The 15057-nt window shown below is 55.6% G+C and overlaps 1 protein-coding gene across 7 annotated transcripts in view; it reads left to right on the forward strand.

The window, feature by feature from the left end:
- ABR (ABR activator of RhoGEF and GTPase) overlaps window positions 1–15057 on the forward strand; it is a 186369-nt gene that overhangs the window by 157662 nt on the left and 13650 nt on the right. The window contains exon 1 of one of the 7 annotated variants that reach the window (XM_025476219.3): window positions 6395–6681. The exons of the other annotated variants lie outside the window; for them this stretch is intronic. Coding sequence (XP_025332004.1) covers window positions 6520–6681 — 162 coding nt within the window. The 5' untranslated portion in view covers window positions 6395–6519. Of the gene's footprint in view, window positions 1–6394; window positions 6682–15057 lie in introns of those variants that run through there. 7 annotated transcript variants of the gene reach the window in all.

Genomic DNA, 15057 nt, shown 5'->3' on the forward strand with positions numbered 1-15057 from the left:
TGGCTTCAGAGCTAAGATGACCCAGAAAGCACCAGCCTGAATGACTCGATAAGTGTTAGTAGCCCAGCAAAGGGAGGGAAGGTTGGGAAGGGAGCCAGCAAAGCAGAGGCCCGCAGCATTCCCAAAACAGAGAGAAAAGTAGAGATAAGACTTGAGTTTCAGATCTAGGACCCTGACCCGGAAGTTTCCTTAAAAAGCCCTTAATCTCCCTGGCCTCCACATCTCCCCACCCTGGGGCGAGCTGGAGCAATGGCTGTGGTTGAGAGAGATGGCAGTTCTCATGAGAACCTTCCCCCGGAAGGAGGCTCAAGGGCTCCAGGTTCTGCCTGCAGAGCTTAGGGATTGCTGGGAGGGACTTGCAGCACCCCAAGGGCTTCAGTCCAGGGCCTCTGCCTTCCTCTGCTTTTATCTGATTGAGAAGCAGGGAGACTTTGGCATAAGATTTCATTTGGAAAGAAAGGCAGAGAGTGCCCTCTGCTTAAAAAAATAGATAGATAGATAGATAGATAGATAGATAGATAGATAGATAGATAGATAATCTCCATTGATGACTGTTTGTCTGGTCCAAGCTCCTGTTTTTGACAGATGTGGAAACTGAGCCCAGAGGGAAAAAGTGGTTCCTGAGTCGCCAGTGACCAGGCAGGACTCTCAGCCAGGTTCCCTGGCTCCCAGGAGCTTTCTTCTGTTCACTTGGAGCTCAGATTTGGGTGGGAAAAGAACTGGATAATAATAGAGGAGAAGAAAGGCATGCAAGGTTCAGTGGACCCTGACCTACTTTCACACCTTCCTGCCTGAGGCTGTTCTGTCTTCAGCAGGAGGCTTGGGGGTCCCCTGTGGTACTCTGCTTACCACCCCCTCTGACTCACGTGGTGCTGGGAGACCCTGGCCATATACCTCCTTTCTGTGAGAAGGAGTAGGAAAGAGGCCAAGGGAGTCTGGCTCTTGGTCTGGCCATGAGTTTTATGGGGAAGTAATGGAAGGACATATGGTGGGTGTCCTCTGCCCACTCTGTCCCTGGATTGGTTTTGTTTTAGATAAGCAAGATGTTCCCAAAGGCTCAAGTGGATTTTCCAGCCATTTCCACACCATGAAAATCACTAGGGGTTACCAGGGGTGTACCAACAGGACAGTTCTTCTGCAGTGGACAAGTTCTGTGGTTATTTCAGCTCCTCCTGCTTACCTAGAGCCTACCAGCCTGGGGTAGCCAGGCAGAGTGGAGAAGGAGGCCATGTGGGGAACAAGACATGCTTTGACCCGTGCTGCCAAGCGGCACAGGCCCTGGGACATGGGAGGACTGTGCTACACCTGGGGCAGGCCGTGGGGCTGAGCTTCCAGAGCTGCGAGCCCATAGCCCTATGCACAGCTGGTCAGTGAGTTGGGCCCAGGCCCCAAGGAGTTCTGGCCTGAACTGCCCAAAAGAGTCCCGATTGCTGTGACCTTCTTTGAGAGGTGGTCGTTAGACTGGGACCCGCTCAAGGTCCTCCCCACCTTGAATGGGGAGTAGGTGTCTATTCAATGACAAATGAATGAATGAGTCAGTAAGTGAAAGTATAGCATCTAGGCTCAGCTCTATGCTATTGGTATTTGGTGATTTTGAGCAAAGTGTTTCTGTCCCTGGGCCTAATACAGGCCTTGAACATAGCAGACATTCAGTAGGTATGGATGGATAGATAAAATAACATAAATGGGTCTTGCTTTCTCATCCTCTGGAGATCTGTACCCTTCCAGTGCCCTTCCAATGGGTTAGGATAAGTACGCAAAGAGGTGGGAACACACATTAGGGATGCAGGGACTACAGAGCCAGGAATCTTAAGGGGAGTTTTCCATCTTCCTTTCTCTCTCTCTTTTTTTTTAAATAAGATTTTATTTATTTATGCATGAGAGACACAGAGAGAGAGAGGCAGAGACATAGGCAGAGGGAGAAGCAGGCTCCATGCAGGGAGCCTGATGTGGGACTCCATCCCCAGACCTGAGTCAAAGGCAGACGCTCAATTGCTGAGCCACCCAGGCATCCCCCATCTTCCTTTCTCACAGTGCCCTGTGATGTGCCACCCTGCCCACCAGTTTGTGCACAGCCTGCATGAGGGCCCCGATCTCTCTGGGCTCCTGAGCACTGCTGGTCCTGCTGGTTCTCTCAGCCTGGACTCCCATGCCAGTCTTTGGGTGGGGACCCCTGTGAACTTCCTTTCTTCAGCCCTCCAGCCTCAGACCCTACCTTGCCCTCCACCACCACCTTGCCCCCCAGCTCTGCTCCTGTGGGGCCTGCTCCATGCTGTGTTCCCTCTGGGGCTGAGAAAGAGCAATCTTGACAGACCTCCTGGTCCTCATCCTCAACACAATCCTAGGCTCCTCTCAGGCTCCCAGTTCCTGTACCCAAACTCTCTAGGTAGCCTGTTGGGGCTCTCATCTTCCCCCCTCACTCCCAGGCTGTCCCCTAGGATGTCTGTGACCTTGGTCTAGCTGGTTGTACAGAAACCCCCTAACCTGATTTAGTGTCATTTGGCTAGAGGAGAAGCGGAGAGAATCAGGGTTCCAATCTGGGCTGGGTGAGAAGACAAAATTCATTCCATTGGGAAAAAGGAGGTCACTCCAGAAAGTGGCAGCAGCATCCCAAAGTTCTGAGAAAGAACCTTCTTCCTCGTGTTCACAGGCTAGAGGATTTGCCTGGAAGCTGTCCCCACCCCCAGCTGTCACCAAGGCAGCACTGGTGGCAGTCCCTGCCTCTCCCGCCCACACATCTCAAGCTGCATATATTCCCTGTTGGCCTTTTTTCCTGCAGTGATGCTGCTGATGATCACTTTTACCTGATTTTGCCTCAGTCCCAGCTGTGGCTGTATGCCTGGCCCCAAGAGCCCCAGGATATACCCCTCCCTGGGTAGAACCCAGGGCCCTGCATGTATCTCCCTGAGGATGGCCCTTCTCATTACTCCTGCAGAGAGCCTGGGGTAGGGGTAGGGAGGCAGGGGAGATGAGGGAGGACAGGACAGTCCACTAGAAATGTTTTTAATTCCAAAGACAGCGACATCTGTTCATGTGGGCCTTCCTGCCTGGGCTCTGTTTATCCAGACAGGGGGCCCTTGCATGTCCTCAGAGGCGGTTTCTGCCAGGTGTGGCTGGATGGAAGGGATGGACGGAGGGAGGAGGGAATGCGGTCCCTTCCTGGGTGGTCAGAACAGCCTGAGCCTAGACCATCCAGCAGAGATGAGAAAGGGTCCATGGTGGGCTGGAAGGTCCAGAATTCAGACCTTTGCTTTTGAGGAACTGACTGGGAACATTTGTCTTGCACACCCCAACCGCCCCCTGCTGCAGCCTGCTCCTATCCTAGACCATTGATTCCGGGAAGGAGTGAGTCAGGCTGAAGGAAGAGAAGGCAAATTTGTGCTGTCCCAGAGAGAGCCCCCAGCCCACGGGGAGGCAGGGAAGATGAACACCTCAAGGGAAGAGCCTCCCAACTCAGCTACCCATCTGCTAAGGCGCTTATGTCACCATGGAGACCAGTTGGCCAGCTTTCACCCAATCGGAGCTTGCTTTACCCAGACGACTATTGAGCCTGGGGCGTCGGGAACAGGATCTGTACTGCCCTCCTTCTCCCACACACCCGGTTAGGGGGGTTGCACACCTTGCAATGCACTCCTCCAATCTGCACCCGATGGCATATGATCCAGATAGAGGGAAGAGAACCTTAGAAAGCCAGCAAGGGACCAGTTTTGAAGTTAACCAGCTGGTGGTACCAAGCACACTGACATGGTCAGCAATTATAATGGCACCTTACCAGCCAGATACACAAGCAGCAATGGCACATTAGCCAAAGGAATGCAGAGGAAAGCCAGGGTGGATGGCCTATTTCCACAGCTCTTAAGGGCCATGCCAACCCCTCCTCCTCCAGGAAGCCTTCCGTGGTTCCTCTAGCTAGAAATTTTCTCTCCTTTTTCTCAACTGTTATTGTACTTTATCTGTATTGTTCTTATGGCATAAGACTGGGTTTCTTGAAAGCGAAGATGATGCTTTGTCCATCTAGGTATGGCACATGGTAGGTGTATGCTCGGTATGTGCCAAATGCACAAATACTTTACTGCTTCCTGTCAAAAGGTGTTTAAGCCCATGTCTTGGACTGTCAGTTTTATGAAGCACAGGCTTTTGATTCATGTCTGTGATTCCTTTGCCTCCACCCAGGGTTGGACTCAGCCAGGCCCTCAGTTAGTGCCTCTTGAATGAAATGAATGAGTTGGAGAAGTGAAGACTGCAGGAAAGAGCAGAGCGGCCCTGGAGGAAATAGGTGTTGTAACAGCCAGGGTGGGACTGGAGAGAGACTCTTCAGGGTAGACCTGGTGCCCTGGAAAGGGCAGGTGGGGGACAGGTCAGGAAGGGTGGCTCAGGCCTCAGCTGAGCAGGAGACATACTTGTGTCCCTGCGTCTCTGGGCCTCTTTCCTTCCCCCTTGGGGAGTACTGGGCAAGGTGTTATAGACCAAACCTGTATAGCTGCAGTGGCTTTGGGCAACTTTGACTTAGATATGGGGAGGCTCTGTGCAGTGTTGGCAGCCCAGCCATGTCTGTACCGCGTTGGCAGCCCAGCCGTGTCTGTACCGTGTAAAAGCAGGTATGGCATGTGGAGCCCTAGAAAAGATGGAGCTAGCCCAGCCATCCTACAGGGCCCCCAGAGCCCTGCAAAGCTCCAGGACCCCACCTCCACCAGCTAGGCAGAGGGGAGGGCAGGACCAGAGCCTGCTCTACCAGGATATCACGGTGGTGCTGTCAGCCAGACCTTGGTTATGGCCCAGTCCAGCATGGCCTTGGGCAGAGTGCTTGACGTCTCAGTCTCCTTCATTTCCTTGAATGGAAAATGGGGGTGCTGGTACTTACTTCATAAGGTTGAGGAGCATTGAGTTAATCTGTGTGGAAATTTAGCATGGTGTCCATCGCATCACTCATTAAGGGCAGCTCTTACTATGACCAGGTCTCCGTTATCTTTGCAGTGGAGCTGCCAAGGGCTAGCTCTGTGCCCTGACCCACCTGCCCTGGGGTAACCAAGAAATCTAGACTCAGCTCCATTTCCTGAATCTAAAGAATCAGCCACACTTCTGCAAGGCCCAGGGGTCATGAGCACCGATAGCTTTGGAAGAGGCCTGTCGTTCCCCAGCTGCAGATGGGTGACCTCAGGGGAGCACTTTACCTCCCTGAGCTGAAGTCCTCAAAACTCAAAAACAGAGACAGCAACATAAGCATCACAAAAGTTATGAGGCTTAAATGCAATCGAATATCTGAAAGTCTTCTGCATGGGACCTGGCTCATGGGTGGTACCCTGAAAATGTTGGTTTCCTTCCTACTCTGAGCCTAGCGATACATAATGTCACATCCTGGGTGCCTCTGGGTTTGGTGTACCCTAACTATCTGGGGGTTCAGCCCTTTCTCTTTTTCCCCAGGCACCAGACTCTAATTTGATGCTTCACTTCTCACTCTGGTTAGAATGTTTACCAACTTGAGGGTTCAAGAACAAGTTCTTTCTTCTCTGCCTTCTGAGCCATGCAGCGCAGACAAAGTGGCTGATGGCCCCTTTGCCAGTGTGTGTCCGATGCCCCTGGCAGTACAAACCTGTTTTGGGCTTTTCTGCTGAGGTGCACGGGGCCACGGTTAAAAGTGGCCATCAGAGAGGCACCTTTGCCGGGCATTTGTAACCAGTGTCATTCTTGGCTTTTGCTCATGTCCCTGGAGATGGCCCATAATGGCCATTTCCTTCCGGTCCACTGGAGCCCAGAGGCTGCCCTGCTAGGGATCTTCCTTATTCTTCACATTCCCAAGAAGAGGTCTGTGAGTGCCAGTCCACCTGTGTCGGGCTCTGTCACCAAATTGGCATCCAGGGAGGTGCCTTGGGACAGGAGTTGGGAGTCCGGGAGGCAGAACTCCAGGGCAGGGCAGGTCCTTCGCCAGGGCAAGGGCAGTTGCCCCTTGCCGACCCCCTCTGGCTTCCTCCCAAGCCTCCCTTAGGCACCCCGCGGGCCCCCGGGGAGCAGCCTGGTGGTGAAGGGGTTAACCGGGAATCTAGAAGGGAAGGGACTGGATTGTGTTTAGCCGTTTGTCAAACTTTAGTTAGTACTTGGGCTGAGTGAGGGTCCCGAGCCGGAGCCAGCCTGCCAAGAGTTAAAACCCAGAGATTGGGATTTTCGGAGGGGCAGCCGCCGGCGCCTCCTTTGAGTCACTTCCTTTGGTGGGGCCGGGTGCACCCTCCGGGGCGTCCCTGCAAGCCTCGCGGGGACCAGCAGGCGGAGGAGAGGGCCCAGGCCGCGCGGGTCCGCTCCTCCGGGAGGCCGTCTCCGGGGAGGGAGGGGGGGAGGGAGGGGGGAGGGAGGGAGGAGGAAGCCGCGCCTCCCACCACGCGCTGCCCTGCCGGCTCGTAGCGGTCCCGGCCCCGGGGGCTGAGCACTCGGCGCCCCTCCGGCTCCTCCGCGTTCGCCGCTCCCGCCCAGCCCGGCTCCGGCTCCGCGGGCCAGTCCCGGGCCGGGCCAGGCGCTGCCGCCGCCGGCATGACCGACGTTCTGCCTCAGCCGGATTGCAGCCTGAAGGCGGTGTGTGAGCCTCTGGAGCGCTGCTGCCTGGATCGGCTGGACGAGCCGGGGAGCAAGCGGCCCCCCAACACAGGCGCCCGGCTCTGGGGCCGCGTGCGCAGCAAGCTGCTCCGCCAAAAGGTGCGAGCGGGGTGGGGTGGGGGGACCGAGTGGTGGGAGGGCTGGGGACTGCTGGGGCCGCTGTTTCCCCACCCTCCTTGGAGACCCGTGACTGCTCCTGCCTGGTTATGGAGTCCTAGGACGGAGGCCGGGGTACGGTGCGGGTCCGCTCTAAGTGGCCGTGAATTGATGATTAATGCTGTTGCCACCCCCACCCCCCACCCCAGCTGCTTTCTCTTCATCTGTCCCTGTGTCAGGAAAAGGGGGGTTGTCTCCTGTGGGAGAGAACCCTCTGGCTCCTTTCTGAGTCTATACAGGTGGGAAAGTGAGTGGTTAAGCAGGAGTCTCCTGGGTCTCGGTCACCCCCAGCCCCAACTGGACCCCCTTCCCAAACCCAGTGGACATTGCTGGCTGCCCCTTTACTGAGGGGCACTGGTAGAGGCATCTCAACACCACTGACCATGTAAGACTTCTTTGTATGGGGTTGAGGGCATCATGCCCCACCAAGGAGGAAGGGAGGGTTGTGTGGAGGTAGTGGAGCTGCTGAGTCTCGGGCTCCAGCATCCAGGGGGATGCCTCATCAGGGACCACCCAGACAACTGCTGGCCCAGTGCCAGCTAGGCACCAGTGTGCCAGGGGTTCCCTGACCCAGCAGGCGGCTCAGACCAACCTGGGCCAGGGCCGACTGCCAGTCCTGCAGCTGGACAGGCCACCTTGGGGCTGTCTTTGGGCCCTGGCACAGGGTGTCCAAGGAAGAACCAGACCCAGCACCTAGAACACAGTAAGCACTTGATAACTGCAGCCTGAACTAAATGCCTAAGCAAGATGTCATGGGGTGCTTGTCCTGGCTGGCAAGGGCCATGCCCATCCTTCAATGGAGGCTTTGGCTATTCCCTGTGGCGGATGGAGATTTGCAAACCATCTTGTCGCTCAGAGGAGGGGTAACCCTCCATGCGAGTCCTCCATGCCAGCCAGCACCTGCCAAGAGGAAGCGATCCCGGGCCTATTGGCTCCTTGCCAAGTTTCACCCCCTGCTAGTAGGGCATACTTGACCTTCCAGAGGTGACATCAGTCCTGGAAAGTGCTGGGCAGGGCAGCAACTTGAGCTGTCCTGCATTGGCCCCTGTGTCACCTTCAGCATCTCTAGGGACCAGGCTAGCAGAGCCCTGCTGGCTTCAGCTGCTACCAGAGCCCCTCTGTGCTGAGGCAGCTGTCTGTGCCCGGCAGCAAGGAGCCGTCCCTTCCCTGCACACCCCCCTGTCCCCTAGCCCCTGCTGAGGCCAGCAGATACCAGCCCAGAGCTCATTGTCCACTCCCAAACCTCAGGGCTGGCAAGAAACTGACCTGGCAGGTCCCTGGCCTGCTGCCAGCCAAACAGAGGCATTCCACCTTCCTGTCCTTTGGGGGAGGTGCTGGCAAATAAGGGGCAACTTTTAAACCCCAAAAATCCCAGACTTTTTTCTTTCCCTGTGCGTTTGTGACTGGCAGATCTAAGAATCCACTTTGGATTTCTTTAGCCAGTTTTGCCTCTGGTGGCCTCATGTATCTGCAAGTCTGACTGTGCCTTCTGGGCAAGGGCAGTGGGCCAGCCAGGTGCTTGACTGCTGAGCCCACTGGCATCAGTGCTACTGCGGGGTGACTCTGGCCCTGGGGTACCCCTATGAGGCAGAGGTCCAGGCCCCTAGCTCCTGCCGTGTGACAAAGTGTGTCAGTGTCACAGACACAAGGGTCTGCGTGGTGGGCCATTCACTCACCCTGTTGTGCCCAGGCCAGTGGGCAAGCAGGGAGACTTGCAGAGCCAGCCTGCTTCCTGCTCCCCTTCTTTCCTCGCCTGCTCCCCCCTGCCCCCCCCCCTCCCCGCCTGCATTAACCTATTTGTTTTGGTGCCATAGGCTCAGGCTCAGGCTGGCTGCCAGCTAGGGGGCTGGGACCAGGCAGCAGCTTAGGCGGCCTGGGGGAAGGGCACCAGGTACCGCCCAGCCTGGCAGGAGGGGTCACCCATTAACCCTCACCAGCTTCGCCCTGAGATGTGATGCTCTGGATGCCAGGACACTGTGGCCCTCCTAGTCCCATTTCACTAAAGATTCTTTACATTAAAGGCTGGAGGGGGGTCATGAATGTGACTCATCTGGGAACCCCATGCTAAAGAATCTTTTCAGATGGAAGAGCCCTGGGATCAACCTGGGGGTCCCTGGCCCTGGGGGTCTGCTGTTGCTTGGACAGGCTCTCCTTTGGGGCTCGGGGTGGTTCTTGCGCCCAAGAAAGTTCTGGGGCTGAAGCCTCCTTCTGGCCTCTGACTTGGCAGTTGGTTTGTTGTGCAAGCGTTGAGCAGAGGAGACACGTGGCATGGGGTTTGTGGGTTCTGCCGGTGCTCTCGGCACTTCACATTTCTACTTTCCTTTTCCTGTATTTTTTCCCTTAATTTTCAATTCTTAAATTTTTTGCCTCAAAGCACACAGAGACCAGGCTAGGTGCCTGTTCTTCCTGCCCTCCCACCTGCTTCTGGATCCTTAGGTAGGACTGGAGAGGCTGAAGGAGGAGTCCCATCCCCTGTCCCCCAAAGTGTCTAAAGGCTCTCATGGGGTCATTGTGGGAACCATAGAAAGGCTAGCAGGACCCCGTGAGGCCAAGGCCAAGCTGGAAGCATTTGGGGTGGGTGTGTCTGGAGGCAGGGCCCAGAGGAGTAGGGGAGAGTGGAGGTCAGTTCCTGATGACCTTGTCTCTGCTTGAGGGGTTGCCATGTGGGGCTGAGAATTCCCTGCATCAGAACTTCTGTCCAGAAGCTAGAGACCAGAAGGGCAAATGGAAGCATTTCCTGCTGAACCACAGAGTGACTCCAGCTGCTCTGTGACGGGGTTTGCTTCCCCATACTTAAGAGGAGAGTCAGAGGTCTTGCCTGAGGAGGGACAGGATAGGCAGCCCCCCCCCCCCGCCTTTGGGCCATTTGTCTGAGAAACCTTAGGGCTCAGGAGGGTCCCTTTCTTGCCGTCTTGACTGCGACTGCCAGACAGCTCCTGGCCCCTCCGAGAGTCTGTCATTTAACTTGACAGTTCTTCCTAACAGGTAGCACCAGGTATGTAAACTGTGTGTACACCCCCTAGGCTTACCTGCCATTTGCTGGCCATTCAAGGTGTTGAGGGTACAAGGGTGCTAGGCTGTCAGACGTAGATATGTCTTGGGCTTATTAATTTTATTTCATGATCTGGCTCTGGGCATCAAGAAAGATCTTGAAACCTTACGTGGGAGACATCTATCCTGCCCTGGCTGTCCGCACTCGGCCCTGCTCCCTTCCCCTGCCCCGCCCCTCTCTGCCTTATCTGCTGGAGGGAAGGGACCCTGGCTTGTATGGTAACCATTCATATGCCCACTTGCACCCCTCTGGCAATCCCTCAGCTGTAGGAAAGCGACAGTAGCAGCTCTCCCTTGAGCTGGAGATGCCTACAGCTGGCCCGTTTCCCCCTGGGCCTCTGCAAGAGCCAGGATTGTAACTAGGCTGGTTGGAGAGTGGGAATGGAGAGCAGAGCCGCTTCCCTGCATCCCCACGACCATTCTCATAGCACTTGCTCACTCCCTAGAGTGAGAGGCTCTTACTTCTCCGGCCACATGACTGGTTTCCTGACCACCAGTGCCCCTACTTCTCTACTAAGCTAGCTCCCAAGAGACCTGTTTGATTTCCCCAGAGCAGGGATCCTCAACTCTGAGAATCTCCTAGAGGTTATGGATCCTCCATGTAGAGAGCCACCTGTCTGTACAGTTGTATGCTGTTTTAGATCAGGGTCACAAAACCCCTACTCTGAGTGTGGCTGGCAGGGTGCTGGGGAGGTTAGAGAGGGCATTGGCCTCTCCAATATCTCTGTGGCCCACAGGTGGCTTGGTCAGGCAGCCATGCTGGGCTTGGTGCCCCAGTGTTTAGATGGCCTTGGACCAGCAGGAACTGAGCCTGCCAACCAGTGTGGTTCCTGAAAGGCCAAAGCTGTTGGAGCCCAGTGTTGCAGTAGTATCCAGAGGCAGAGAGGCCTCAGGAGGGCAACATTTTGGAAAGAGCCCAGAAACTTCTGCAGGTGCTGGTTCGGGGAAGTTGCCAGGCTTTGGTCAGGGAGCACGCCCAGCCCACTGCTGCGTGGCCTTGTCAGCTGCCCAAATTGTTGGGAGCAGGTCAGCAGGCGGTTTTTGGCTTCCTTTTCCCTATCAGGTAGCACTGGGGACCTGAAGAGTATTTGTGTTCCAGCGGCTCCCTAACACCTAGAGGAACGCACATTCTCGCATGTCGAGAACCTGCATGCCCAATCCCTGGGAGAAACCAGAGTCCGTCCAGAATCCCAGTGAGCCTTAGTTTAAGGCCTCATTGTCCTTTGTCCCTAGGGTATGCTTAGAAAGAAGAAAAGCCACCCTGAGCACTGCCCTTGGGATTCTTCCGCAGAGGGGCTGGGAGGGCACCGTAACCCCGCAGTGATTTCCTCAGCTCTGCTTTGGCTGAGAGTGGAACTTATGCCTCGGCCAGGAGCTAGAACCACCTGTGTCCCGGACAGTGATCCCTGCCAAGGTTGGTGCCTCAGATGGGCACAGCCAGAGCAATGACAGCCACAGCTCTGCTTCCCATCGCATGCATTAAGCCTTCTTTGTGCTCTGGCCCCCTCCTTGGAGCACCTACACCCCTCAGGCTCACATGGCATAGGGTGTTAGAGACTCTACCAGGCTAGTAGGAGTCAAGGGGCCTTATTTTTCTAACCCTGAGTCTGCTGTCTTTACTGGCTGTGTGACCGTGAGCAAATCTCTTCACCTTTCTAGTTCTCTGGCATCAGTATCATGAAGGAGCTGAACAGGATGATCTCCTAGATCCAGCTCATATGATGATGTTGGCCATGTCTCAAGATTCCTGTTCCTAAGCCTTAAACTCTCAACACACTGGGAAAGTCTGGGTGGGAGAGGTCACAGGGCTGCCCCTGGGCCAAGGCCAGCCATTCACTGAACACAGCAGAAGAGAAGTGAGCAGGAATGTGGGGCTTCTTGACCCCTGTCCTGAAGGAGCTTTGGTGGAAAGGCATTGCTTTCTCCATATCCCACATCCCATTTCATTCATTCGGTCCCTGAGTATCGATGGGTACCTTACATGTACTGGGCACGCCACAGGTGGGAGGCAAAGAGCCCTTAATCTCATGGAACATTTTGTCTACAGAAGGGTCAGGCAATAAATAAGATCACGTCAAGCTGGACAAGTGCTGGGAAAAAAATAAAATTGGGTAATGGACTAGGGAGTAATGGAGAAGGAGTAGCCTTGCTGGAAGAGGTAATTTCGAACCAAGATTTAAGTGACAAGAGGATTCTGGGGGCACCTTGGTAGCCCAGTTGGTCAAGTGTGCAACTCTTATTTTCAGCTCAGGTTGTGATTTCAGGGTTGTGAGGTCAAGCCCTCTGTCAGGCTCCACGCTCATCACAGAGTCCGCTTAAGTCTTTCTCTCTCTCTCTCATTCCCTCTGCCCCTCCCCACCAATAAATAAATTAAAAAAAAAAAAAAAAGAAAAGAAAGAAAGAAAAGAACAATTCTGGAAAGATCCAGGACAGGCATTCCAGGCAGAGGAACTATCAAGGTAAAAACTCTGTGGCTGGTGGGGTGGCCATGACGTCTTCAGAAGCAGACAGAGGCCACGGGCGAGGGTAGGAGGTCACTCTGGTTGGAGCAGGCAGTGGCCGGATGGGGTAGGACCTTGTAGGCCACAGCAAAGAGTTCAGCTTTTAATCAAAGTGCAGCGGGAAGCTGCTGGGGAGCTTAAGCCTGGTTTTAGTGATGCTGTCAAGTTTTGAGCACTGGCGGAGTCCCAGACGTCATTCTCAGCCTGTGCCGTGAGAGGTGATAACCTATGCAGAGTTATTATTATCTACTCTGCTTTGCATGCAGAAACTGAGGCTCAGAGAGTGACCCAGAAGGACTGGAGTGGCTCCATGCAGGAGCTGCCACCCAAACCCGGCTCTCAGCTGGTGGGCCGCCCTGCCTGGGTGGAGAGCCAGAGCCCCATGGGGGTCTTCGGCTCTTCTTAGCTGCCTGATTGTCTAGGTGCTCATGGAGCCCATCAGGGTCAGGGCTGGATGCCCTGGATGGGTGCCTTCCTGCCTGGGGTACCCAGCTTAGCACGCTGTTCAGAGAAACGAGCGGTTACTTTTAGTGCTGTCTAGTGAACGTGGGACTCTCAGCATGTGGGACCAGGGCCAGGGCTGAGAGGTCCTCAGAGCAGGCCCAGGACATGGAATCGCCAGGGCTGCTCATTCCCAGGGACAGCTCTATGCCCAGATCGCATTCCTGGCCTGGGCAGGGAGGATGAGGTCAGCTTCAGACCAGGACTTTCTTTTCTTTCTTCTTCTTTTTTTTTTTTTTTTTTTTTTTTTTTTTCAGAGCAGGACTTTCATAATGCTCACCGAAGTACTCCAAGTCCAGAGGGAGGCCACGGAGCCCACGGTGCTCCCACAGGCCCTTAGCTTTCCCATGGCAATGAGCATGAAGCTTCCTGCTTGGGACCTCAGCCTCCCACTCCCAACTTTGGAGATGAGCCCCTCTGGGCTGCCTCAGTGTTGCTCTGGCCCTGGCCAGGGTGACCCTCCCATCATTACCCTGGTGCCCCCGACATGGCCCTGAGCTGAGGCGAGTCAGCTTCCTGTTTGTCTGAGACCTGGTTCTGGGGCGAAGTGTCCAGATTATGTGAAGCAGGGAAGGTGGTGGGGTGCGGACAGCACTGAGGAAGACAGGGCCTCAGGGCTCTGGGAGAGATGCACCCAGCTTTGGGGGCCTCCCGAAGCAGCCCAGGTTTGAGTGCCATCTGCAGCCATGCCTGGCCCAAGGACTAAAAGTGTGGCAGGCTCAGAGCAGACTGAGGCTCTGGATTGCCAAGTGCTGGGGCAGGCAGGTCACAGTGGGTGCTATGAGGCTAACCTGGCTTCAATAAAAGCCTCATTCAGAGCTGCTAAACCCTTTCCATATGTGGGCCTGTAAGAACTTCAAAGTCCAGGGAGGGTGGGGGGAGGGGAGGCATGATCCTGGACTTGCATATAGTCAGCACAGGCCTGTCATTGGGCTGCCCTGGGAGAGGGGGCCTGACCCTGCAGGGTGAGGGCCGGCGGGGCAGAGCTTGCCTGGCCTAATCATGGGGGAGCCAGCCTCTTGGAAAATGGGGTGATTTAACGGATCCTGAGTGTGGTCTTCTCCAGACCAGCTGCTGAGCTGAAAGGCAGGATTTAGGCCCTGGCATCCCCCCTCCCCCTCCACCCTGCCTCTTTGAGTTTCTCTCAGAGCAGCCACGTTGACGGAATCCTCCAGTACCCTTCCCAAGAGGGAGGAGAGGCAGGCCTTGGCAGCTCCCTATTCCCCCCGTTGCCAGCCCTACCATGCCTCTCACGCCTGTGGTCTGTCCCAATGACAGACTGGCTTTGGCATTCCAAGGGGACCCAGCCCAGAGCATGTGGACACACTTGAGGGAGGGCAGGAAAAAGCCAACCCGGTACCGCCACCGTGGCCACTGGCCTGGGAGCCACAGGAAGTGTACCCCCGTCAGATGGGACACCTGGCTCAGAGCCTGGTCTCCACAGCGCAGCACTCAGCCTCTGGCAGGCATCTCCAGAAGCACAGCCAGCTATCTCTACCTTCCATTCGGTATCCCGTTCACCTCTGACGGTGACAACTCCAGTATACTAGATTTATTGCCCTTTTTGTTAAAGCATTTATTTTTATTAGCCCTAGAAACAACTGGCTTCAAGAGAGGTCCATACCACCTCCCCAGGTCAGGCCGAGGATGCCAGGCCCCAGACTCAGAAAGCCTAGGGTAGAGCAGTGCTGGAGTGAAAGAAAGCAGGAAGCCAGGCCCATGGAGGCAGGAGGTCAGGGATCAAGTAGGCTCCTCAGGACCTCAGGCCTGTGCTGTAGAAGTGACAGAGTGAGGATCTGAGGAAAGGGGCTCGGTGCCAAGGGGCTCTTGTGGAGGAGGGGAAGTGGAGGCCTGGGAGCCCCCGTGTTACATCCCAAAGTAACACACTGATGGCTGTGCCTCCCCGCTGCTGGTTCCATCTGGTAAGCCCCACTGCCCACGGACAAGACACATGTGAGGGTGTGGGGGATGGCAGCAGCAGAAGACTTTGGGGCAAGCTGCAGGGCTGCAGGAGTGCAGTACAGTGGGAAGGCCACGGCCCATGTTTGAACACGGACTGTGTCATCTACCCAGGAGAGCAAGAATGGGGACCCCAAACTCGCTGGTGCCTCTGAGACCCCAGGCCCTGGGAGGTGGCCATGAAGGAGGCCAGAGGGAAGGAGGTGCACTGAGGTCACCTGCCCCAGGCCGGCGAGAAAGCAGCAAGAAGGAAGGGCTTAGGCCTAAGGCTCCCTAAGGATGTTCCTGGAGGAACCAGGTGCACCCA

This window comes from Canis lupus, chromosome 9 (assembly GCF_003254725.2).
Source record: "Canis lupus dingo isolate Sandy chromosome 9, ASM325472v2, whole genome shotgun sequence".
Lineage (NCBI taxonomy): Eukaryota > Metazoa > Chordata > Mammalia > Carnivora > Canidae > Canis > Canis lupus.